This window comes from Urocitellus parryii, chromosome X (assembly GCF_045843805.1).
Source record: "Urocitellus parryii isolate mUroPar1 chromosome X, mUroPar1.hap1, whole genome shotgun sequence".
NCBI lineage: Eukaryota > Metazoa > Chordata > Mammalia > Rodentia > Sciuridae > Urocitellus > Urocitellus parryii.
In genome coordinates, this window is record NC_135547.1 from 92,654,578 (window position 1) to 92,681,689 (window position 27,112).

Genomic DNA, 27,112 nt, shown 5'->3' on the forward strand with positions numbered 1-27,112 from the left:
CACGCGCTGGAAAGGGTGAAGTGGGAAGGAGGGGACTCACCTCTGACTGCTTGTACCAAAAGACGCGTCCGCAGCGGGAGGGGGCACGGCCATTGCGCGTCCACAGGGGAATGTGGCGCCGGCCCTGGAACGGCGCCAGGGGTAAATGTGAAGGCTTAGTACTCAGTTTCGATCTTTCCAGAGGTTTGTTAACGCCGAGGTGAGCAGCAGCCAGTGGCCAGGCTGCTGGTCACCACTCTCTACCCCTAGTCGGTCTCACTTGGTACATTCCCATGGTGGGCAAACGGGACTTTTGGAAGGAGGAAAAAAGATGAGACAATCAGTTCTAGTCCCTTGAGATGCCCCGGGAGGCAGGAATTTTAAAGGTTCAAGAGAAGATGACTTTTCTAAAAGAGATGGCCTGGATAATCATTGGCTTTTACCACCTTAGATAGGACAGCCTAGCCCCGCCCTGCTGCCCCCCCCCCACTGCTCATTCCCACTGTGAACGTGTGCAGCCCCGCCCTTTGAGGTTGTCTCCAAGCCAATCGGATTTGTTCCCTGTGGTGAGGCAGAGCAAGAATGAAGGGCGTGGCTGAACTGAAGAGGCGTGACTTCGCCTTTCCTCCTAATCGCCCCTTCTCCTCTGCCCGATTCTCATTGGTTTTCACCGGGGTGGGGGAAGCTCATTTTTGTTCTATACTCCTAACTACAGGCTGAATATTCCGCAAGGTGACTGGTCCAAAGAACATTCAATCGGGCACCATCCCGCCCTTAACCCTTCCTATCTCCTCCGACCTCTTGGGGTGGAGCCTAGGCTGAGAAGAAAGGTGGACCTTTAAATGGGCGGGCTCCACTACTGCGCAAGCTTGGAACTTTGGGTGGGGCGGGGCCTCCTCCTGTCTCCCGGGAGCGCAAGCACTGAATTGCTTTTTCCAGCCACCTCAATTCCCTCTTCTTGTCCGCAGTTCCCCTCCGTAGCTTTATTTCTGTTACTGTTCTCTGTTGTGTGCCAGGCGCTGCTAGGCATACCTAATCCCTCACTTCTCTCTGCGTGGAAAAAATACACTATCCCTAAATCCAACTCAAGGGGCGGCAGCCTTTGGGCGGGCCTTCTGGGATTTCCTTACACTGCATCCCAATTCAAAAGTAGGCTCCCTGCCTCTTCTGAGCTTCCCTTTATGGCAGCCTTGATCATACCAGTTAGGATTTTCATTAAAGTTCATGTTAGTAAGGACTTCCTGGGCCATGATGGGGGTGGAAATATTGACAAAGACAAATCACCACCGCTGGATAGATGTCTCCTACCCTTTTTCCTCTCTTTCATTCCAGCCGTATTTCTTTCTGTTTCTGAATAAGGCAAGAACAATCCAGGACTTTGCACTGGCTAGTTCCCTTTGTCTGGAATGCCCTTGCCCCATATATCAGAATGCCTCATTCACTCCCTTCTTCCAAATCCCTCAATCAAAGTCACCTTCCACAGGATGACTTCCTTAAGTACCTATTTAAAAATCCTTTATCCCCATAATTCCATATCACCAGACCTGGCTCTGTTCTTTACCTTTCTAAAGCACCAAGTTTTTCCCCCATCCGCAGTGCTGGGGAGGACCCCAGGGCCTTGCACATGCTAGGGAATCCGGTTTACCACTGAGCCACATTTCCAGCCCCAATCCACTTCCAACAATTTACTTATGCTATTCTGGGTTTTGACCTAGCAGAATGTAAGTCCCCAGAGGTCAGCGTGGATTTTTTGTTGTTGTTTTTATTATTATTATCTAAGAGGAAAAGTTTTATTCTGAAATTTCACAAATCATTTCCTTACCCATTAATCTGGTCATTGCTCAATGTTGGTACCACTAATCTGATTGAAATCTGAATAAAGGGAGGGAGATGGGGCTTAGGAATGCCAGGCCAAAGCAAAATTCCAAGGGAGTCCCTCACATCCATGTTGTAGTTTTTTAATTCACTGCTGGATCCCAAATGTGTGCAACAGTGCCTGGCACATAGTTGGTACTAAATAAATGTTGAATGCCTGAGTGGCAATTAGATTCAGGAAGAGGTAAGAGGAGACATCCTTGTCCCACCTGTCCATTGTCTCTGCTAGGTGCAGAGGGCTCAGTAGTGACCGAACTGGGGCCTTCTGAGCCCTAGTCTTCTACTGTCTGGCAGGTATAACAGTAGACAAACAGATAGTAAAATAGTTTGTGGGAAAGGAACTAATATACAGCCAGGATTAATGGGTAACTCAGAAGCTGGTTTTGATGAAGGGCAGAGTATCAGGTATAAGGTATCAAGGGGATCAAGGAGCTGTAAAAAGGGCTGGGTAGCTGGGTGCAGGAGTCTGAGACAGGAAGATCGTCAGTTTGGGGCTAACCTTTACAACTTAGCAAGGCCCTAAGCAAATTGGCAAGATTGTCTCAAAACAAAACAAAAAATTTAAAAAGAGCTAGGGATACAGCTCAATAGTAAAGTGCCTCTGAGTTCAATCCCCAGTACCAAAATTAAATTAATAAACAGGGCTGGGGATGGATGTGGCTCTGTAGTAAAGAAGCCCAGGTTCAATCCTTGGTACCAAAGGCGGGGCACTAGGAGAAGTAGCTCAGTGATAGGAGTTTGCCTAGCATGAACAAGGCCCTGGATTCAATCTGCTGTACCACAAAACAAATAAAATAGAGGAGCTATAAAGACAAGTTTCTAGAGAGTCTGGAGTTGTAATGTGGTGGAGGGTCCACTGAACAAGGTACACAGGGTACTAAAGCTGGGGCAGTAGAGAAATGGGGGAGAGGAATAAAGCATGTGTGCAAGCCTCATTTGTAACAGGAGAGACAGTGGACAGATGTGTGGAGTGCCTGCCATACAAGGAGCACTAATATTGGAAAGGTGCTTGTGGTGGCAGTCTCTCCACTTGACCTAGACAGCTACCACCACCATTAATCGGACACCAGAGGTAAAATGCTTGTTAGCCCCAGTGTCCTGGTGAGGACTAAATGGCAACTATGGAAGGATGAGGTCACCCAAGCAGAGTAGACAAAAGGGGGAAAAAATGGTCATGAGGGAGGTGGTCAATGGCATAGACTGTGCCTGGGGGCTAGGAGCTGGCCCAGGAGGCATCAGGTGTGGGGACAGGCTGTGATGGGAACCTAGCCAGGTTCAGGAATGTATTGAGATATTCCCAACACTCAGTTGAGTGGAAAAGTGAGGGGTCTTGTTTCTAAGGAGGGCAGAGAAACTGGTTCCTGAAGGAAAGGAACAGATTTATGAGTGGCATCCTTAGGAACCAGGCACTAGTACCAATGGAGGAAGATACCTATGTGATAGTGGCCAGCCAGATTGGCGTCTTCAACTATCTGGAGCTCTCAGCCAAGACCAAAGCCAGAATATGGCAACTCTATAGTCTGCAGTCCCAGTGGGGGTGAGGGCAAGCTTCCTCCTGCTTGCACTAACCAATGATTACTTCTCTGCTCCCATAGCCAGGTCTCCCCTCGAAGATTAGGAAGCCTGAGCACTCGAGAAGCATATAGGCAAATGTGGAGCCAAGGAGGGCAGGGTGAGACAGAAAAGAGGCTTTTCCTCTCTAGATGTTCTCAAATACTTCCATAAAAACTGCACAGTATGTCTGAAGGCAGTGACATTCCTCAAGCCAGCAGAGCCATTCAAGCTCCCTGGAGCAGAGATCTGAAGTAAAGGCACCAAAGCCATTGCTGGTACCACCAGGAATCTTGTAAAGGCCTACCCAGGTCTGAGTACTTTGAGCCAGATGGGAAGGGATCTACCCCAAGGACACAAAAAACATTGACCAAGCCCTGGCAGCCTGCTTGCTCAAACTTTACTCTTTGCAGTTAAACTGGAGAAGGTGGGATTTGAACCCACCTCCAATCAAACTCACATGGACCCAGGTACCTACTCTCTATGGCCTCACTGGTGCCTCCATATTTTCATAAGAGAAAAGAGCAAGAAGAGGTGGCAACTCTTACATTTTCTCTGCTAGGAAATTGGCAGCTGGCCACCATCAGAACCAAATAGCTCCAGGAAGCCCCTCCTTCCCTGGAACCAGTAGGGCAGGCCACTTCTGGGTTAATATCTTTTTATTAGGAGTCAGGTTCCAAACAAGGTAGAAAGCAGTGGCAATTGGGATTCAGGTAGGGGGTGAAGAGGAGACACCAGGCTTGGCCAGTTGGGCCACTGCCAAATGGGAACCCAGGGATGGAAAGGACCTGGGGAGGGGGGACTGGGGCCAGCCTAGGTGAGTATAGGCAGGTCAGCGGATGGTGTATCGTACATAGGGGACCTCGACGTCCTCGCCGCTCTCGTCGTTGCAGCACAGCTCAAGCACCAGCGCCCGCACATGGCGGCCCAGCTTTCGCTTCGACACACGGCTTACGATCTCTGTCATCCTGGGGGTGAGCGTGAGGGTAAAGGTTCAGGAAAGCAGAAAGCAAGAGAAGAGGGGAGGTAGGTGGGGGGCAGAGCAGGTGAAGGGACGTAAAGTTGAGAATCCCCAAGAGACACAAGACCTCCCCTGCTGACCCAGCAGCCAACTCACGGCTGATCCAACCGTTCCTTGAGCTTGGCAGCTGGCATGAAGAAGGAATAGAGCATGGACACACCCTGGGACAGCATGGTGATCTCTAATTTGTGCTCTGTCTGGAGGGGAGGGATGGAGGACAGCAGTGTCAGGGGAAGGGACAGGCCAGCAAGTCCCCTGCACATCTCATCCCCAGGAAGGATAAAAGAGTAAGGGTCCTTACCTTAAAGTAGTCTAGGAACTGTTTGAGGGTCATCTCCTCACCATTAGGCTGCAGCCCCTGTACCTCGAAGCGATCCCACAGTGTCCACTCTTGGTTATAGTACTGCAGCACAAGGAGGGGAGATTAAGATGAGGGTCACCCCAGAGGGCCAGCCCCTGTCACTTCCATCTCCTTATACTCATGTTGTAAGTCAGATCACAAAACTCTTTTGTTAAAACTCTCTCATGGACCCCACATCACTCTGAGTAACCTGCAAAATACTCTTACTGATGACTGACAAGATCTTATGCCACTGGAACCCTTATAGTCTTCTCATCTCTTACCTGCTTCATCCTCTGACCTAATTCCCCAACATGCCAGGCATACTACTACTTCAATACCCCTGTGCAAGGACTGGTCCCCAGTCTCCACGAAGGCCTGCATGGCTTATCCCCTCTCCTCCCCCAAAGTCTCAGCTAACATATCAATTTTTGCAGCAAGATATTTCCTGACCATCCCACATTTCAAACCCCAAACTCCTGGCTGAGGCTGGAGCTGGAGCTCAGTGGTAGAGCACAGGCTCAGCATGTAATGCTCTGGGTTTGATTCCTGGCATCAAATAAAATAAAATACCAAACTCACCAACCCCTGGTACTCTCAAGCCTCTCCCTATCCTGTTCTTCTTTGGGAGTTCCAAAATCATTCAAATTGATATTTATATAACCTATTTTATGAATATAACCTCAGCACCTAAAAGACGATTTGCACAAAGTAGGTACTCAATAAATATTTGAATGAATCAATTAATCAAGTGAAGCATTTAGTATACATCCAAAAAATGTCAGCTGCAATTATTTGATAATTAATAATCTCTCAGGACACAATTCATATACCCCATCTTTTCTGAGGGTGTCCACAGGAGGGAAGCAGACCAGTGCTCAGCAAGTAGCAGGTACTTAAACAACGTGATTAATGAAAAAATGAACAAAGAGTGCACAAAAGGAGTAGGTTACACGTCAACAGAAACTCTGACCCTGTAACAAGGTGTGATGAAAAACTAAAGCCAGCTCTACAGAGACACACTCCCAATGCAGGCCCTTACCTGGTGACGTGGTGCAGCAAGGGGTTCAGAAAAGCCAAAGAAGGGCAGGGCCAAGTTGAGGAAACCATTCTTATAGGAGTCAAGCTGTCTGTGCCCCTGTACTACCTTGTACAGCTCCAGGCACACAAGGCCAACCACAGCTGCTGTGGTTGTGGCAATGGCTGGGATGATCTTCCCTGCAATCAGCTTGCTCTGTGAGATAGGAAGAGAACAAAGGTAGTAGTGTTTAAGTAGCAAGAGGTTCAGGGTCTACAGAAAGGGAAGAATGCAGCAACTTAAGCCCAGGAGAGGGTGGAACATCAGTCCTAGATTCCCCTCACCTTGTGCCGGTCGGCAGGAGGAATGTCATAGTTTTCTGCCCGGAGGTTGGATGCAGCCACAATGAAATCCATATGGAAATTGCTATCATCATCCTGTTATTAATGGGAGGAATGGATCAGATGAGGAAGAGACTTCTTAGCCTCTAGCAACACAAGTGTTCTCCACTGCAATTACCTTGCTAGACTTCCTCAGATCACAGAGGGATGGCTAAGAACCACCTATTGATTCAGAGCCACATGATAAACTCATGATCTGATCCCCACTGACTCCAGATCCCTAGAAATCCATTCTCAGCCCACACCCCTGCCCTACCCAGGGCCCTCTTCAAGCACCTTCTCAAAATCGATAGGACACATCTTGAATCCAGGCAGCTTGTCTGGGCTGGGCAGCGTGGCCTTGAGTTCCTCTAGACGGCTGTCATCTGAACAAAGAGAAGGATGCTGTCAGCCCTTTGATCCAAACAAGGGTCTGAAATGTGGGGCAAAAGGTATTTAGGTAGATACAGGATTTGGAAAGGAGAGATGTTCTAGGAAAGCAGAGGGGCAAAGCAGAGAGGTAGAGCTGGAAAATAGTACAAACCTGAAAAGGATGAAGAGAGGGGGATAGTGGCTAATGAAGAGAGATTTCTCTAAGGAACAGAATGAAGCTGTTAGGAGAAAGGGAGATAGATCAAACAGGAGAAGTATAGATCTTATGGGAAATGATGTAGAGGGAGATAGGAAGACATGGAAGTGCTGGATACCGTAGCACATGTCTGTAATCCCAGCTACTCAGGAGTCTGAGGAGGATGGCTAGTTTGAGGCCAGCCTGGGAAATTTAGTAAGACCCAGTCTCAAAATAAAATAAAAGGCTGGAATATAGCTCAGTGGTAAAGTACTTGCCTACCATGCTGGCACGTACAGGGCCCTGGATTAAATCTCCAGTACCAAACACATACAAAAAAAGATATATGGAGAGGAAGATGGGGGGAAATATGAATTGAATGGACAGAGGAAAAAGCAGCTAAGGGGCAGATGGAGAATGAGGAAGAAAAGGGTATATACCAAGGGTGAGATGTGTGGGAAGAAACAGGAGAAGAATATGTGCAGATGAAAGAAAATGTTATAAGGAAAGATTATAACAATATACAGAGAAGAACATGAAAGGCAGATATTCTGGAAGATAGACAGGGACAGGAAAGGAGAGATGGGAAGAGATACATGGAAGGTCAATGTAGAGAGTTTCAGATGCATTTCAGATATATAAGGGAAGACAGGAGAATAAATATATAGACAAGGTGTCAGTAAACTTCGGCCTAAGTATGGAGGACAATACCGGGGTGAAGATGTATGTGGAGAAATGGGTGGGGAGGGGGCCGAGATATGTGGATGGGGAAATGGGAGAGATGTGGAAGACGACAAAGCAGGTAGATATCAGGGGAGATCACTGGTGAAGACCAAAACCCTGAATGAACAGATCAAGAAAAAAGAGAGTAAAGAATAAAACCAAGGCAAATATACACAGAGCAAGAACTAACAAAAGGCTTTCTCCTGAGGGCCAGAGTGGGAAGGAGCAGAGAGATAATCTGACTCAACTGATCCTCTTCATGTTACAGAGAAAAGGATGTGCAAAAGAAGGTGTGTGTGGGGGGGGGTTAGCCTCAGGCCTGGGGTCACAGAGCCAGGGGAAGAGGACTGGTGGGGAAGATAGACTAGGGCTGGAGACAAGTAGGGGTCATAACTTCTGGCCTACTGGCCAAACACCCTCACCAACAGAAGCATTGGCGCTCTGCAGCTCCTGGTCAGAAACATGGATCTTGACACCAGACTTGGGGGTGAACTCGGGGACTTGCACAGACTGCAAAAGTGTGGCCACGGCAGCTCGGTCCTGAGAGCCCATCAGCCCATAAGTCTGGGCAAACAGGTTGGCAGCAGCCATCACATAGTCCAGATGCAGGGGCTGGGGGAAGGCAGAGGCAGGGTAAGCATGAGCCCTCAGGTGGGGAGCACCACCTCATTTCCCATCCTCCACCTGACCCCAAGAAACCCCAGGAGGAGACTCACATTGTTGACATCAAAGGTGAGTGGGTGTGGACAACGTTTGGGCCCAGACCAGAAGGGGGCTCCGGAGCTTGTGAGCTAAAGGAGAGAGAAATTTTTGTGAAGCAGCATCTGCAATTAGAGGCTTCTCTGACAATCCTGACTCATCATCTTGGCTCCAATCTTCCTCACTATCCCTGGCTGGGCACTCAAAGTTGACTGGAGTCAATATCAAAACACCCACACTGTAGTGAACTGTAGATGAAAGTTCCAAAGCCAGGGGAACCAGGGGCTTTGTTTAGCATTTACATTATGTAAGATAGGAAGCCATTAAAAAAACTCTTATTGATTACTAGGCAATGAACTAACTTATTATCAATAAATACTAATTAATCAATCCTCACAAAATACCCCATGAGGTAGATTATCATTGTTCCTATTTCACAGCTGAGGAAACTGAGGTGCAGAGAAGTGACTTGTCTAAGTTCAAAGAGAGTTGGGATTTGAGCCCATAGTTCCTACAGTCCTGATGAGGCCTAAGGATTTAACTCAACCCACACCACAGGTAAGGAAAACAGAAACCTCATCTCCATGGAGTGGGAAATGGAACAAACAGGTGTGGTGGAATCATTTTTCTGAGATCCCCATAATTCAAGGTACTGGCCATGGCTGGATCAGTAACTAGGAGGTGCCACCTGGAGAGCCCATGGCAGGCTCCTGTTGCAGGGAAATGCATGCGGTCAAATGGAACCAGCAAGTGGGCATTACCTGGTCGGGAGGGAAGTTGTGCAGCAGCTGCCGAATGTTGTTAGAGTACTGGGTGTGCCAGTGGTGGCAGGCCCAAGTCACGCAGTCAGCCCAGTTCTGTGGTCGCTGCAGCACCAGGCTGCGCTGCACGGCCTCCAGCACTTCCAACGGTTGGGTGCCCGCCAGCCGCAATGTCCGCTCCACAAACTTGGGGTCTCTATCAGGGAGCGGAGGGGCCGAGGGGCAAGATTACACAGAGACCCTAGGAGTAGGCTTCAGGGCAATCCCACCTTCTCCATGGAAAGCTATTCCTGACCCCCAGCAGTATGAGGCCCAAGCATTCACTGGTTCCTTTGAAAAGTGTGCCTGGTGTTGAGGGTGACAGTGATGGAGAAGAGACAGGATACCTTGTCTGGCAGGCAGGGAAGAGGGCGAGGGGGTTTGTGAGTTACTCACGTGAGGTACTGGTTGACATTTTCTGCCGGCTGCTTAAAGAGGCCTTCAAACTCATCCCGAGCCCACTGCAGACAAGAGCATGAGAAAGCCCACCAGTGAATAAAGCAAGTAGGAAGTAAAATACATGGCTGCTCTGGAAGGGGAAGGACCCACTGCAATTTAAAAAAACAACTGAATTAAGCCGGGCACGGTGGTGCATGCCTGTAATCCCAGCGGCTTAGGAGGCTGAGACAGGAGAATCACAAGTTCAAAGCCAGCCTCAGCAACTTTGAGGCACTAAGCAACTCAGTGAGACCCTGTCTCTAAATAAAATGCAAAATAGGGCTGGGGGTGTGGCTCAGTGGTTGAGTACCCCTGAACTCAATATCCAGTACCAAAAAAAGGAAAAAAAAACCAACAATTGAATAGATCTGAACAGTAATTACACCAACATATGTATGACAAAAACTATGGATATAGCTCAGCAGTAACGCACCTCTAGGATCAACCTCTAGTATCAGGAAAAGAAAATTGAGTTCTGTGTATCTTACTCTACATATGCTACATCACAATAAAAAAGAAAAATATCTGCTGTGTGTGGTGGCACACACCTGTAATCCCAGTGACTCAGAAGGTTAAGGCAGGAAGATCACAAGTTCGAGGCCAGCCCCAGCAACTTACCAAAGCCCTAAGCAACTTAGAACCCATCTCAAAATTAACAAATAAGCTGGTTGAGGTGGCGCACGTTTGGGAAGCTGAGGCAGGAGGACCTCAAGTTCAAAGCCAGCCTCAGCAACTTAGGGAGGCACTAAGCAACTTAGGGAGACCCTGTCTCTAAATAAAATGTAGTAAGGGGCTGGGGACGTGGCTCAGTAGTTAAGTGCCCCTGGTTTCAATACTTGGTTCCAAAGTAAATAAATAGATAGGGATAGGGATGTGGTAAAATGCCCCTGGGTTCAATCCCCAGTACAAAAAAACAAAAAGGCTCTTGGGACTCAGCAGAAAACACAACAAAGGCTCTATCCTCTGAGAATTCCTAGGATAGGAAATAGTCATTAGTGACGTAGTTTGGAGAATATAAACTTTAGAGATTGCAATTCAAATCCCAACTCTGCTGTATATTATGTAGTTTTGTAACTTCAGGCATACATGTCAATCCCCTGACTTCCATGTCCCTACCTCGAAATAGACATTGTAACAGCAATGCCTATCTCATGGGGTTGCTAGTGAGTATATTCTTTGTAGAACTGGCATTTAACCCACTGCAGTCTTACAAAGTGAACGTGCCAGGCCACAAATCAGAATCTAAGGATAACCAGTGTGCTATCAGAATAATTCTCAGTGCAGTGTTAGAAACCAAACCATACAGTGTGATTAGGAGTATGGGGGTGGGAAAAAGATCAGCTCCACCTGTCACTTTTCCTTGTGACTCTGCGGTTCCAAAGTGGATGTGTCTATATTTGTGCATCTACCACATTCTCACTAGACCATGTGTGACCTTGAACTCACGAATACTCTACCACTGAGCTATAGCCCCAGCTCCCTGTGAACATATTTAAAGGTTCCTTGAAACAGTGCCAATTATATAGTAAGTGTTAAGGTCTTTACAGCTGCACTGTGAAGTAGTTGCTACTGCTATCCCCGCATTTTAGAGGAGGAATATGAAGCACAAAGAGGTTCAGTTCAAGGTCATACATGGTCTAATGAGACTGATGGATGCACAAATATAGACACATCCACTTTGAAACCGCAGAGTCACAAGGGAAAGTGACAGGTGGAACTGGTCTTTTTCCCACCCCCATACTCCTAACCAGTCCTAATGATTTGGCCTCCAACACTGTGCTGAGATTTATTCTGATAGAACACTGGTTATCCTTAGACTCTGTATTGTGGCCTGGCAGGTTCACTTTTGTAAGACTTCAGCTAGATGACATGTGTGCTGTTCCGCATATGTGTGTCATACAGACAGAATTATCCTGACAAACAAGCTGTAAAACTAATTTTAAACAACTGTTAGGGAAAACTCAATATGGACTAAGTATTAAAAAACAAATAACTTGGAGATGGTAAAAAATGGCTATTAATTTTGTTCATTACGAAAATGGTGCTTTGCTTAGATAGCAGTAGTTCTCGACTAGGAGTGATTTTGTACACCCCCATCCCCCAAGACATCTGGCAATGTCTGTAGACATTTTTAGCTGTTACAGTGATGAGGGGGTGTTACTGACATCTAGTGGGTAGAATCCAGGGATGCTGGGTAATACCCTACAATGCACAGGATAGCATCCCCAGGACAAAGAAATACTCAGCCCCCAAATGTCAATCGTTCTGAGGTTAAAAGACCCTATTATACAGAAATATATCCTTACTCTGCAGAGGCAGAGTGAAATAGTAGGAAGTAAAGTGTTGTGATATCCAAGACACTCTAGCACAAAGAAGAAAAAACTATATCAATCTAAGAAATAAATGTGGTAAAACATTAACAATTGTTAAATCTAGAGAGGGAGTGGCATTTGAGTACCCAGCATAGTATTGTTTATACTTGTCTACATGCTAGAAAAACTTAAAAATAGAAGTGAAAAAAAGAATGAGTCATCCTAGAAACCTAGGCTGCCAGGCAAGAAGTGGGGGAAGGGGAGAGATTGGAGAAAAAGCACATCTTTCACTTAGGCTTACAACATCTGAAGGCTAAGGGCCTTGTGGCTGAGAGACTAGCAGCAGCCACGGGGCTACCCTCTTTCCTTCCCCACCACAGCCACTCACCTGCAGAGTGTGCTCAATGGCATTGGGAAAGTTTTTCAGGGTACAGATGGGGATGGACTTCTCCGGTGGATCCTGGCTGGAGCTGTATGACTCTGTCAGGAAGGGAATCACCACCTGCACATTTCCCTTAGTGCCTAATGTGCCTGACTCCAGCAGCGGCTTTCGGTAGTACACACAGCGGCGGTCCATATACATGCCTGTGGGGAGATAGAGGGGAAAGATATGAGAGCAGGAAACTTAACATCAGTAAAGGTCAGGAAGACCCACAGCCCTCATACATGCACATCCACATACAACTTTGACCCTGACCTCCTCACCCGCCTCCAAACTTACGGGCATCCACATTATCCAGGGCATTGGCCACGCCATCCAGGTTTTGGAAGAAATCATCATCATAGATGCGCTCTGTGTCAGGACCCACACGGTTTTGGTGGCTTGTTACCCGGATGTGTGGATTCATCTGACGCACAGCTGCAGTGGCTGTGTCAGACTTTAACTTCTAAGGGGGTGAAGAGTTCCAGGGTGAGTGTGGAGGAACATGGCCCAGTTATTTCTGTGCTATCTTGATACATATCTATAGAGAGCCATCCACCTGAGGATATATTTTAATACTGGAGAAGAAGTAGACCATGAGTTCAAGAGCTCCCTGGTTTAGTAGAAGAAATAGCCTATGACAATGCCACATGGCCAGGAAAGCAGAGGACAAGTACATATTAGAGACATTGGGCAACATCTTGCTTTCCTTAACTTTTAATATTTTTGACTAAGGACAAAATACCTTCATTTTATTATTTATTTTTATGTGGTGCTGAGGATCGAATCCAGTGCCTCACACATGCTAGGCAAGCACTCTACCACTGAGCCACAACTCCAGCCCTCTCCTTAACCACAGTAATCAAGGCTGCAAACTGACCTTGGTATACTCAACTTTCCTTATAGTGTTTTTGCTGTATCATCTGCAGAACTGCTCACCAGCAACATGAACAGTACAGCTCATTGATGTATTCTATCAATATTTTATATATTATTTACTATTTGGTCTCCCCCACCAGAAACTTTGTTTTATTCTTTAATGTATCTCACATATCTAGAATAGTACCTGCTACCTTAATAACTATTTGGCATATAATAAATGAATGACCCAGTAAGGGAGGAAAGTAGATATTGGGCAGGCTAAAATATAAATTGTTCCCTATGGGCTTCTCGCTAGAACCCTGTATAACTCAGTTACAAATGTGTGCAGAGGAGTGACCCTAGCTGACTAAACCACAATCTGTAGAAAGGCATGCTTCCAAGGTTGGCATTTGGCTAGAGTCTAAAAACTTTCATCCTTGACTCACTGAACCTGAACTGTTGATGTAAACACCACGGTTTATGTTGAACACCTTTGTTCCTTCTTGGAATCCAGAAGTTTGACACATGAGTTCCATACATGACCACCTGCTAATAAAAGCCCTGGGTGGCTAATCTCTAACAAGCTTCCCTGATCAGCAACATTTCATGTGTCTTATTACAATTTGCAATTGGGGAAATAAAGCATGTCCTCAAGAGGGAGAACTCAGAAGAACTTGCAACTGACTTCACTCCATGCTCCTTTTCCCTTTGCTGATAGTGCAGTGTGTCCTTTAACTGTAATAAATCATAGCTACAAGTACAACTAAATATTCAGTTGTAGGAGTCCTCTTAGTGAAACACACTGAGCTTGGGAGTGGTTTTGGGAACCCCAAAATACTGTTAAGGAAAAAGCCTTATCTCCTAACTCTCACAACACCTGACTTACCGTGACATCCCAGGGCCGGAATAGAAACTGTCGGTTCAGATTTGATTTCTCAATGGTGTCCATATCTGTGACAATGATTTCTCCGCCATCCCCACAGCCTAGTCCAATCATGGCAAAGTTCTTGAGCAGCTCACAGCCAATGGCGCCTGCACCCACCTAAGAAACAGCCAAGATAGATGAAAGCAAATCAGAGTGACACAGGTTGATATGAAGTATCCATGGCCCCTTACTTGTCCTAGAGCCAGCAGAAGGTCTGGCACCATGTCTGCAGGTTCCAGGACTTTTAAGAAATGACCCATAGCCAGGAACAGTGGTGAACACCTGAATCCCAGGGACTTAAGAGACTGAGGCCAGAGGATCCTAAGTTCAAAGCCAATTTAGCAAGACCTTGAGCACCTTAGTAAGACACTGCCTCTAAATAAAATATAACAAAGGGCTGGGGGGCCGGCTCAGTGGTAGAACACTTGCCTAGCCCGTGTGAGGCACTGAGTTTGATTCTCAGCACTGCATATAAATAATGAAGTTTTTTTTTTTTTAAAGAGAGAGAGAGAGAGAGAGACAGAGAGAGAGATATTTTAATATTTATTTTTTAGTTTTCAGCGGACACAATATCTTTATTTGTATGTGGTGCTGAGGATCGAACCCGGGCCGCACGCATGCCAGGTGAGCGCGCTACCGCTTGAGCCACATCCCCAGCCCTAATAGTAAAGTTTTTTTAAAAAAAGGGCTGGGGGGCTGGGGTTGTGGCTCAGCAATAGAGCGCTCGCCTCGCACATGCTGGACCCTGGGTTCGATCCTCAGCACCACATAAAAAATAAGTGAAATAAAGGTTTTGTGTCCAATTACAACTAAAAAATTTAAAAAAAAAAAAAGGGGGTGGCAATGTGGCTCAGTGGTTAAGTGCCCCTGAGTATCTAAATAAATAACTGACCCAAAATCATCTTAATGACAAGGCACCAGAGACGGAAACAGGGGATACACATGAATTTCCTTTACGTTAACAAAAATAAGGTGTGAGGTGGTTAAAAAAACAAAAAGACCCTCCCCCTAAGGATGTAGAAAGCATGTAAGAAGTGGTTAGAGGCCAGGGGAAGGAAGGTAGCAGTTTTCCAATGGGATTACTCACCAGGAAGTATTTCTGCTTGCCCAGCTTCTCTTGCAGGTCTGAACCAAATACAGCCACTTGCCCATCATAACGGTTTTGACGCTGAGGAATGTGAAAAAAGGATCAGAGAGGGGCCTTCCCAGATATGCCACCAAGGATGCCTTCCCCATAGCCACGAGCTCCACTCACATACCGGGAGGCACTTGTCCTCTGTGAGGGCCTCTTTGTCTTCTGGAAGACACTCAAGGGCATCAAAGTATAGCCACTGCATGATGGGCATAAACTTCCCAGAGCAGGCCTGGCAAGGGGGAAGGAGAGGGGAAGGAGGTAGTCAGTGGTTCACTGGGGCCTGATACAGATGGACAGCAAATGATGGAGTCAGGAAAGTATGAGGCCCACTCCACCCATGCTGACCTTCATGACCTCCTGGGCAGCAAGACCCCCAATGAAAGCATTTATGGGTGCAAGGTCCCCAGCAGCCACATAAGCCAGCTTCCGTATGAGGTCCTCGTCCAAGCTATCCTGATGCACTGCCGGTAGGGCTTGAGCATTGACAGCCTGTGCTAGGGCCACCAGTTCTGTTGCATCCTCCTGGGGGGCAGAAGGAACCAAATGAGGCCCTGTCAGGCCACTGGTAGGGAAGAGAGTAGACTGAGAGGCATGGTGGGCCTTTAGAGCCAAGGATTTATGCCCTGGCTATCTCACCCACCCCCCACTACCTCATTGCGGGGTCGAGGTGGCCGGCTATGCTGAGCACAGAACTGGTGCAGAGCCTGGAAGCCAATGTGTAGCTGAGCAGGGCGTGAAAACTTGGCGAAGTCTGTCATCACAAAGTCAGGCTCCGCCAGTGAGGCTGGCAAGGATTTCTGGGGAGTTGGATGGGGGAAGGTCATTAGAACCAGAAGAAAGGATCAAAGAATTTGGAAATGCCTAGAATCATGCCCCATTGTTCCCCTCACACACTCACAAAGCTAATCTTCTTAGGTACTTTGACCTGAGTGACGATGCCTCCGCGGATATAGTCAGAGAAGTTAGAAGTGTCACAGATGCTAAAGGTGTAAGGACCTATGGTAGATGGGGGAGGTCATCAGTCTATTCACCCTCCTTCTAATCCACAATGCCCACAAGATAATGAAAAAACCATCCTTGCCCCAGCCCAGACATCAAGAGCCATCTCTTCACCCTCCCCTCAGGGCTCCACTTAGACATCAGAAACCATCTAGCCTCTACCCCAGAGCCAGCTCAGACCCCATGAGGCCCTGAGTAGTCCCTGGCCCCCAGTCTCCAATGGAGACCCTTTCTTTACTCCTACCCAAATGAGCTCAAACATGAGTGGATCCCCTGATCTGCCCCATTCAAGCATCTTTCCCCTGCGCAACTCTAACACTACATATTCCTTCTCCCAGGAATGACAGTTCAAACATAAAGAAGTTCTTTCCCATGCCCACGAGCACTGATGGAGTCTGTTTCTGGTTCATCTCAGCCACTCAGGATGATGTGTCTCCCCTCACTCTGAACCCAGGGATACATTTCCTCTCTATAACATCCTACCCAGTTCTCCTCCGATGCCCTCATGGCCTTAGCTCACCCAGGACTTTGATCTCTATAGGCTGATTTCCATTGAGCTCAATCATTCCCTGTACTTCTGAAAAGGAGACAAAGTCGCCACTCTCAAACCCATGTCGGGCCTCATCCAGGCAGGTAACCACACCGGGATTGTCCTGGTTAAAGAAGAGTGAGCCTCAGAAGCAGGTTCAGGGAGCAGACAGGGAGGACTACCACTTCCCATCTGCATGCCAGGCCTCCTGAGGCTGGTCTCCTCACCTTGGTGACCATAGAAACCATAGCACTGAGAGGCTGCTCTCCATTGGAATCTGTAAGGACCATCTCCTCTCCAAAGTCACAGAAGAGCTGCCTATAGAGGAAGATGACAAGACTGATGGCCAAACCCATGCACACAGGCCCTACACATCCTTCAAAGTGCAGTCAATATCTACAAACTCAGTGTCTCACTGGGCGGATCAAACAGTGCTAATGCCATATGGGGAAAGGTGAACACACAAAATATAAAATTCAGGTGGTTGAGGAGGGATGAAGGCAGTGACAATCTGGGGGTCTTGACCTGGGCCTGATATGGGTTAGTGGGAAAGAGGGCCAGGGGCAGCACTCACCCAAACAGGCCTCGTGTGTCTGCCACAACCAGCTTGATGCCACGGCTGTGACAGAATGCACCCACTCGCAACTGCTCCTCCAAGGGGGTATTGGTCAGGACCACCACCTGTGGAGAAGTGGAAGCTCAGGCCAAGGGCCCAGCCCTATGGGGAATGAGGGGAAAGGGGAAAAAAACAATGACAGAGGTGGGGAGGGCTCAAGTAGTCCTTAAGGTATAGATGTCCGGGGTCTTTCTGATTCAGTCTTCCTAAGGAAGACTGTTGCGGGTACAACTCCACTTAGCAAGGGTAAAACTCAGTGTAGAGAAAAATGCATCCCTACATTATGTCAGGAAAGCTAAAGAGATAGCTAGGCGCAGAGCCTGGAGAACAGCTGACTCACCTGTTTGACAAACACCCACTGCTCTCTGCCTACAACCTTGGATGCCCTGCAAGACCCAGGAGGAGTAAAACTGTCTCCAGCCAAAGTCTGAGCTCACTCCTACCACACCCGCCTGCTCCTGGTTCTCAAGACAACGCCTGCTTGGCAGGCAGTGATCTTTTGAGTCTCTGCTCTCTCCCCAAGAGCCCATCCCTGCCCACTGAGGTGGGATGCTACTGCTGCACTAGGGTGCAGCTCTAGTGCCCTGGCCCTCAGGGACTCCTAAGGCAGAACCTCAACTCCCACAGTCCCTCAAGAATTTTTATTTAGCAAACATCCATATAGCCCTTACCATGTGCCAGCTGTTATTCTAAACGCTTAACCCTCACAGAAGCCCTATGAAGTCAGTACTGCTGCCATGCCCAGTCTACAAACAGGAAAACTACGGCACAGGGTCAAAGTGACCTGCGCCAAAATACAGCAGGTAAAGCTAGAGTTCATCCATCATCTAGACTTCCTAACACAAAACCTAGCGCCCAGGCTGGCCTGTTAAATCCTGAATAACACTGAACAGACTAGAGATGGGCTCGGAGAGAATTAAGCAGGAGGGTTGGGGGTGTCCCAAGTACCTGGAAGCCACTAAGGAAGTCCTCAACAAGAGGCCCAGTGTGGGCAGTGACAGGCACGTAGCTGTTGAGCTCAGCGAGGCGGGGCTGGGACACCTCAGCCCGGTTTTTACCAATGTCCTCCTCCCGCAGGTAGAACTACAAAGAGGGAAGTAGGGGGGAAAAGTGAAGAGACTGTGGCAGGCAGTGGGGCTGGTGCCTCAACAGGGAGAATGGGGCTGGGAAGAGGTACCTGGGAGGACAGGTCAGCCCATTGGGCAGTGCCCTGATCATGTAGGGTGACAGCCTTAACCCCACCAAGGATGATGTTCTTAGCGATCTCCACACCCAGGCCCCGCAGGCCGGAAACCAGGACGCTGGATGTCTGGAGCCGCTTCATTGCCTCATGGCCCAACACATACCTGCCAAGTTAGGGGGCACTACAGGTCAGGGCCTGGCCCACCCAACCCTACCCTCTTACCCCAGCCAGGCCTTAGCCCCACTTACAGCTGCCGGGAGTAAAGGCCCTCATCTATGTCTGCTTCGCTGCCGTTCTTCGCCATTCCCTAGGGATTGAGGGCAAGAACAGGTTTAGGGAGATGTGCAGGAATGGGGTGTGGAGAGATGCACAATGATACAAAGGACCTTCCCACCCACCACCCACCACCATGCCTGTCAGTCTCCAGGAAGAAGATACTCACGTTGGTTGGCACCGAGGGCACTTCGGACAACACGGACTGGGCAGGGGAGCAGTTAGAACCCGGCTTTGGATCAGGCCCGGACACGCGACGTTTCTTGGACAGCGGCGAGCTGGACATCTAGAGGGGTAAAGGAGGTTCAAAGTGAGCCTGGGGCACACAAGAACATTTTCCTGCTTGTTAATATGACTATGGGGTTAGGAAGACTAATGTATTAGCAACCCTGTTTTACAAGAGACTGACATAGAGAGATGAAGTGACTTGCCCAGGGTCACACCACTGTTGGGGGTAAGATCTGAACCCAGGTGGTCTGGCTTGCAAATCCTCGTTGTTGACCACTAAGCCATTTGCCTCTCCCCAGCCCAGGAAAATAAGGGAGAGACTCCAATCCTGTGGGGTGAAGAAACGACAAGACTACTTGTGGGGAGGTCAGAGGAGGGATGTGGATTCAGGATAGACTTGGTTTCAAATCTTGACCATGTTGCTCCTTGACGGGTATCATTTAACCCCTATGGGGATCGATTTTCTCACCTGTAAAATAGGGGTGATGATACAGTTTACCTTCCCCAAGGGGTTGAGACGAGAAAAAACAGACCTGGCACAGAGGAGGTAGGCAACACCAAGCAGCCATTCTCCTCACTCTCTTCTCCCTTAATCCCAGGGATGGGGATAGGGGGATGTGCAAGAGGGAAACAATGCTTGGACAGTTATCAGGGTATCACACTCATCAGGGTGGCCTGATGGCAGGGGATACCCTACTGAGAACACAGTCCCCAGGGGGTCAGGGAGGAATTTTACAAAGCCCAACTATACAACCTCAAACTTTGGGAGGGGAAAATGAGCCCAGGCCAATTAAAAAAAGAAGACAGAAAACACTTCAAGTCTCATCTACATGTGGAATCCCTTAAACAGGTAAACAGTATGATAAACATTCACTAGGAGTCCTCCCTGTGCCAGATACCATACCAAACATCGTACAAGCCTTGTCTCCAATCTGTCTTCAGGTCACCCCTGTGGAGTTTAGACTACAATAGTAACCCCCAACTCACACAGGAAGAAAAAAATTCATTCAGAGATGTTTGATGACTTGACCAAGATTCCCACAGAGAATGGCTGAACTGGGACCTGACCAGGATCTGCTGACTCTGAAGCCCAAGCTACTTCCCAGTATTATCAAGTTTCATCCCCTCAATGGCTCTGACCCCACAAGGCAGGATTTAGCGTCTTTGCTGGATAAATGAGAAAACCTAAGCTCAGAGACAAGTGACTTACTAAGGGTCATACACTAGGTTGCAGAGACAGAATACAGCCTGCAGTGGCAATGAACTCTGAGGGGCCACGGGAAGGGGGGGGCTAGATCTAGATGCTAGAGGACCCACAATCACTTCCCCTCACCCCCAATGCTCCCTCCTCAAAGCACTGAACCTTTGCTTACCCTGAAGTTTTCTGTTCATATAACTGATCCTCCACCAAGCCTTTTTTGATACCCAACCACACCAAGTACTTAAGATTCCACCCTGGCACATGTCACACTCTAGCACTAACCACAATGACAAGAGCTCCCTATGGTCTACCCCAAGCTTACTGCCAGTCAATCCCAGGGTAAAAGGCTTTGTCTAATCCTAACAATGCTCATGAACCACATAAACCTATGCCCAAATCACAAATGAGAAAACAAAGGCTTAGAAACAACTCCACTTGCTTGCCCAGAGTCACATAGCTTGTGGAGAATAGTTTATTGAATTTTCCTGGGTAAACAGGACCCAGCTCCAGGCCCTGCCCAGAGGGCTAAGGGATGAGAGGGTAAAGGAAAGGACAAGAAGAAGTGGGAGGCTGGCTAGGGCCCATGAGTCTGCTGATCAAATTGCTGAGAATGCTAAGAACCAACCTGGATAGGAAGAGGCTTGGTGAGTTAGGAAGGAGACAAAGGCAATTACTATTTTCCATTCACTGGCTCCCTGACTCAGTGTAGGGATCTCATTTCCTCTGAGCCCCATTTTATCCAAAAGCTGGGACAAATACAACTGTCCTCAAGGGACTGCTGGGAGAGTTAAAGAAGTCAAGGTCTGTGGTCAGAACTCGGACCTGAGAACACGTGAAATCCTGCAAGGACACCTGCAGGGACCTCCAATACTTAGTTATATCTTTACCTTGCCATTTGGTTGGTATGTTTAGGACATATGCTCTCCTTACTCCTTAAATCAGAGATGATCCAGGGCCAGAAAGTTCTTTAATAACTAGAACTTTTATCTCTAGACCCCTAGTGCTGGCAGCAAGGGTCTAAGCAGGTTTGGGATAATTGATCAAAAGAGGATTTCAATTGCCAAGGTTTGGAAAAGCCCTTTCTCAAGGTGAGGAGGAGTTTGGTGTAGAAACCGCCAGAAAGGAGCTAAACATCTCCACATCCAGCAAAAATCATCACCACAACCACCATCATCATGTATACCCTCAACATGCGCTCAGGCCCCTATCAAATGCATATTATGTGAATTGTTTAGCAAAGCTGAACTGTAGCTTAGAGGGTTTCAAAATTGACCTACAGTCTCCAAACTGATGATTGTGAAGCCAGAGCATGTTCTACCCTCAAACCACAGTTGAGGGTAGAGTCCTGAAGTAGGTTTGAGAAGTGGCAGGCACAGGGCCAAGTGATCAGGATGGAAAAGCTAGGGCACAGAAAAGAGATACTAAGGCCTGCCAAGCTTCCTGGGAAGGGTTAATTGATAATTCCTTGGGAATGTGAGAAAAGAAAATCAGGAAGAAGTTGTCTGAACCCAAGGAGCTCTAAGGGAAATAGAAAAGGAGATGTTAGAAGTTCCAGGGGGACCCAGCCATGGTGTTAGGAAACACTCAAATTTGCATCTCTGGAAAAGGATCTTTTGGGGAGGTCCGAGAAACTTCAGTTGCCCCCCAGACATTGCAAGGAGGAAGATGGTCAGTTGCTGGGGGAAGCTGCACAAGGAATGGGTGGGAGATTTTAGAGCCCAAGGATGCTGGTGGCACAAAAAAACCCTCCACCAAAAAATAACTGTTTCTCAGGATGAGAGGTATATGACACTAATGCCTAAAGTCCCAGGAGGCTGTGAGAATGGATGCTGAGGGGCTGGAGAGGTCTCTGAGGACAGACCCTTGGGGAGGGATTTCTAATGGAACACAAAGGCCCTGCATGGATCTCTCTTGACAGGATATGCTAGGTACCATAGCTGCAGACAAGGCAGAGAAAGAAAGATGAATCCAGACAGTTTTAACCTTAAAAACATTAGTAAGTAAACACTGGCTAGGTCCTCAAGAGGAGTTAGTCTCTCTGACCAATTATGTTCGATCCCATGCAAGCTCTGTAAGTAGATGCTTGGCGGGGGGAGAGGGGGGTCCCCTCAATTCTGATGGAGGTCTAGTGGGCCTGTTAGGGTATGATACTGGTATTCTATGAGGCTGGAAGCAGAAGCTGAGGGCTTCTGACTGAAGATGCTGGGGATCCTGAAAAGATTTGAGACCAGATTCTGAAGCCTGATGTGAGATTAAAAGAGAATAAAACCCTGGTTGGCTTCTGAAGGCAGAGGTTGGGTCAGGAAGAGGACTGTCCAACAGAATGGGGTAGAAGCCAACAGGGTCTGCAAGAACAGATGGTGGCAGGGTATTTTTAATGGAGGATCATGTATCTAAATAGTTCCTCCCTGATATCTGATGTGGAATTTGCTAAGGCCTGTGAGCAGTGTCAGAAGAGAACACCAGAAACACATAATAGGGAGAATTACCCAAAGTAGTGAAAGTTTCTATGGGCAGATTCTAGGAACTGAAAGGAATCTCTAAAGGCAGAGATGCTAAGAGCAGTCTCTGAATAGAAATGCTGGGCCCAGAGGGGGTATCTGATAGAAGATGCTAGGGTCAGGTGGGGTTGGGAGACCTCAGATGTATAAAGGGGCCTCCAAAAGGATGGCCAGGGCCAAAATGCAAAATGGCTTTTCAAAGGGTCTAATCCCATTAAAGGCAGATAGTGTATGCAACGGGCAGAGGAGGGGGGTGGGCCAGCGGATGTCTTAAGGGAAATACTAGAGAAGGTGCTCTCTCAGAAATGATGGCCTTAGGGACCCTCCCTGAAGTCTGGCCCCTCTTGGAAGCCACGAGGAGTCTGAAGAAAGATTTCCCTGGAGATTCTGGGAAACTCTTTAATGGCACACAATGGGAAAGGGCTTAACCCAGCAATGCTGATCCTAGTGCCCTTATGGGAAAGTGGAGGAAGTTATGGTCTGATACAAGGTTCGAGATGGAGTCAGGTACCTGACTAAGGATGTTGAACTTGAGTCTCCATAAAGCACATCTGAGGGGTCTGACCCCAAGGTCAGATTTTGTAGCCCCTGAGAGAGAGCCGGTGGTCCCAGATGGGAAACATCGGCCGCGCCCCTGAATCTGGCATGCTCCCTTCTCCGCTGATCACTGGCGAGTCACAGCGGCCAGCCCAGACATCAGCTTGGCACAGCGCCAACCCAGGCCTCTCCACAGCCTCCCGAATCCCCTGCCCCGGGCCAGGTGCCGAGAAAGGCTGTTTGTTACCAATGCCGGTTCCCCGGGTCGCGCCGCCGCCAACTCCTCAAGGAGCCGAAGCCAAGCCCGGCCGCCACCCTCCTCCTTCTCCTCCTCCTCCCCGCCGCCTGGGCCGCGTAGAATCGCCGCCGCCTTCGCCTTCTCCTTCTCCTCCCCCGGCCGTTGTGGTTGTGGTGCTGCTCCCTACCACCTTCTTCCCTTCTGCCGACACAAGATGGCGGCCGGAGAGCCCAAGGCCGGAACAAAACCCTGGGCCCCACCCCCAGGAACCCGGATGCAGGAGGGCCGCGCCCACTCATGAATCATGTATGTTCCCTGCCCGGTTGTGACTCTTTCGGTTAGAAGGGGAACAGCTCCACCTGGTGGGTACTGTGGCAGTAACTAGGAAAACAGGTAAAACAAGAGGCCACGCCCCATGGAAAATGAATAAGGAATGAATTGTTGCACTCAGACTGTCATGGAAACCAAGGAAGAACCTCAAGGCCACGCTTCCTGATTGTGAATTAGACACGAAGCCAGGTAGTTGGTTCTAACACCAGGCAACCAGAGAGCGGATGTTAAAACATGGCAGCCACACCCACTGCTCATGAATAATGAATGATCTTGCAGCAGCCTGGATGCCAAGGAGACCAAGCCTGCATCTTATTCATGAATAATGCATAAGGCCCAGTGGGCTGGAACAAAAGAGGCAGGACCGCCTATTGCTGCATCTAATACCTTGTACTCAGGGAAATGGGGCTACTGCAGGGAAAACCATGCTCCCCTGGCTCCTGAATAATGAATGATGCCGTTGCAGCAGCTCAACCTGGAAACTCAGAGAGGTCAAGAAAGGTCCCACCCAGTTTATTAATTATTCATGAGGTCGAATGGCCATAAACACTCATAGATAACCCTCCCAGCAAATAAGGATTTTATGATACATAGTCAAGGCAATGTGGTCATGCCTTTCTGTTCATGAGTAATAATAGATGACCCTGCAGAGACCAGGGAAACCCAGTGGAAAGCATAAGCCCCTCCTTCCCATCCCTCACTAACTGCTCAGGAACCAGGGCTGCCTTGGTCCAACCAAATCCAGATACACTATTTGCCTTTGACATGTGCCTCGGTTTCCCCAACTGTGAAGATTAAAATTGTGATTGAACCCATCCACCTCATAGAGATGAATTTGTTATGAAAATCAGTAAAAGTGAATTATGGAATGAGCCTTAGAACAATATCGCCACAAAACACTGCTAAATTTTTTAAATTACAATATGTATATCTTTAAAATACTATATGTGTGTATATATATATATATGTATATATACACACAAACATATTTACATTAATATAAAATTAGTTATGGGTGAGGATATCTCCAGCTACTTCAGAAACCCCCAACTTAGGCCACTATTTCCCCATCCAGAAAATCAAAATAACAGTAACTTACCTTGCATTGGAGTTTCTTTTTCCTCTTTCCCCCTTTCTTTTTTTGTTCTGGGAATTGAACCCAGGGGCACTTTACCACTGAGCTACATTCCCAGCCCTCTATCTATTTTAAGACAGGGTATCCCTAAATTGCTGAAGCTGGCCTCTAACTTGAGATTCTCTTGGTCTCCCGAGTTGCTGGGACCAGGTGTGCATCACTGCGCCTGGCTTGGGCTGGAGTTTAAATGCCTAAATTTGTAGAAAGGGTTTAGAACACTGATACATAGTAAATACTATATAACTAACAATAGTAGTCTCCTTTAAAAAAAATAGGGTATTGCCCAGGCTGATCTCACCAGGGCGCAAGTGATCCTCCAGCCCCGGCCTCCTTAGTGGCCTGACTACAGGTGTACAACACTGTGCCCAGCAGTGGTGCTACTATTAACTTGGGGGAAGGATGTTATAGCATTTGATTATTAAGACTATAGACTCAGGAACTAGACTGACTGGGTTTGAATCCTGGCTGGGCCACTGTGTGATCTTAGGCAAATTACTTAGCTTTCCTGTGTCCCAGTTTTCTCATCTATAAAATGGGATAATAATAACATACCTCCTAGGATTTTTCTGAAGATAAAATGGACTTATAAAGTCACTAAGGGCTGGGGTTGTAACTCAATGGTGGAGCGCTTGCCTTGCACGTGTGTGGCAGTGGGTTCCATCCTCAGCACCGCATATAAATAAATAAAGGTATTGTGTCCATCCACAACTAAAAATATTTTTTTAAAAAATCGCTAAATGAGCGATTTTATCCGTATACTCGTTATCCAGATACCCATTTTTCATGCTCATTCAAAGTTTGGCTAAATATCACACAACTAGCATGAAGCCATGAGATTTGAATCCAGAGGCTCGGTTGATAATCTGGGATTACTGGGCCAGAAGGAAGGAAATGCAGAGGCCTCATCCTTCACCAGACACAGGGCTTAAATCCTGGAATCTATAAGAGAAATCTAACCGCGGATCATGCAGATGAAGCTGTGAAAACCACGCCCCTCATAAATTGGGCACAGTGCCCCTAGAAAAGTCTCAGAAAACTCCGGGCACTACTCACCTCGATTGATTTTTGTATAAATAAGCAATAAACTCTAGTTTGCTCGGCAGGCTTTGGAATACCCCTTTAGCATGCCCCTTCTGAACGCTGTTCCGCCCCCTCGAGAATAATTCGCAAGCAGATACCTCTGGCGAACCAGGTGCGAAAGAGACCAAAAACTGCTTCCCACCACAGCCCCACCTCCTCATGAATAATGAAAAAAGCCGCGACCAACGAAGGCCGGGAAGCACTACGTCCGCTCAGGAAGAGCCTAGCAGACGGTCTCTTTCCCAGCCTGAGCTGGGGGGCTCCTCTCCCTGGGTCTGAGCCCCAACGTGTCCAGTCTCGCAGTCCCGAGTAACCTCATCAGGCGCGGAGACTTCATCATAGAACCAGAGGTCACAAAGACCACAGATACCTCCACAATGCCACGTCGGTCCCGAATGTTCCCACTGTCACCGGGTCCTGTCCTGAAACAAGCCCTCCCCAAACCTCGCCTAGACGTTAGTAATCTTCAACTCCTCCTCTCTCTCAAGGAAACACCCCAAATCCTGCCGGACGAGTACACATATACAGACCCTAAGTCTCCCCTAGCCTCCCCTAAGTCCTGCCTCCGAGGGGTATAATTATGCCTGCCTCAGAGGGGTACTCCTCGAAACTGACTCCCAAATCCCACCCCAGGGTCCCCCAAAGGCCGCCTACTAAGGGTCTTCTCAAAAGCAGACATCCCACAAATGCCACCCCGGGCCCGTAGCCACCAGATATACCCATTAAGGGATCCCCAAAGTTGGGTTTGGGGGGCGCCCTCCTCCAAATGCTGTCCAAGGGGCTTGGGGAAAAGGTGCTCCAGCTCACCCCCTGTGCCGGGCGGAAGCCTCGCCTTCTTTTTGGAGATGAGCCGAAGCCACGGGGCAACGGAAGAGCAAACCACCTCCGTCGTGCAAGAAGAACCAGAGTTTGCGCGGAGGTCGGAAGCGCGGGGCCTTAGAGGGCCCCCGGTCTGGAATGTACCACAGATGCTTGGCAAGAGGGGTGTTTGCCTCTGCTCCAGTGCTTCTGGCGCCCGTTTCAGATCCAGATACCCCTACAAGCTATGGTACGTCCCAAACGCGAGTGGCATGCTGGGGTTGGTAGTCCTGTCTGGCCAGTGCCTGGTGCACGTGGTGGGTATCAGCGCGCAGAATTCGGGAAAATGTAAGCAAGAGCTGAGGATTTCCGGGAGCCGTACTCTGTGCTGTGGGAAAAGGGAACGGAAAGTGATGGT

At 48.2% G+C, this 27,112-nt stretch overlaps 1 protein-coding gene across 3 annotated transcripts; it reads right to left on the bottom strand.

The window, feature by feature from the left end:
- Positions 1-4,046: 4,046 nt before the first annotated feature.
- Positions 4,047-26,808, bottom strand: Uba1 (ubiquitin like modifier activating enzyme 1). Of its 3 annotated transcripts, XM_026413736.2 has the most exons (27): positions 23,361-23,542; positions 19,078-19,202; positions 18,816-18,932; positions 18,622-18,680; positions 18,368-18,536; positions 18,139-18,273; positions 17,149-17,255; positions 16,802-16,892; positions 16,566-16,698; positions 15,945-16,042; positions 15,697-15,843; positions 15,392-15,568; positions 15,171-15,275; positions 14,999-15,079; positions 13,873-14,028; positions 12,426-12,591; positions 12,093-12,289; positions 9,351-9,415; positions 8,916-9,111; positions 8,172-8,246; positions 7,878-8,067; positions 6,462-6,550; positions 6,129-6,221; positions 5,809-6,000; positions 4,728-4,829; positions 4,523-4,623; positions 4,047-4,373 (listed from the first exon to the last, which is right to left on the bottom strand). In XM_026413736.2, the coding sequence occupies exons 3-27, from the start codon at positions 18,930-18,932 to the stop codon at positions 4,238-4,240; spliced, it is 3,177 nt and encodes a 1,058-aa protein (XP_026269521.1). In that variant the 5' UTR covers positions 19,078-19,202; positions 23,361-23,542; the 3' UTR covers positions 4,047-4,237. The 3 variants fall into 3 exon arrangements, with proteins under 3 accessions (XP_026269521.1, XP_026269520.1, XP_026269519.1); XM_026413735.2 differs by lacking the exons at positions 19,078-19,202; positions 23,361-23,542 and adding an exon at positions 26,704-26,808; XM_026413734.2 differs by lacking the exon at positions 19,078-19,202 and having other exon boundaries at positions 23,361-23,541.
- Positions 26,809-27,112: the final 304 nt, after the last annotated feature.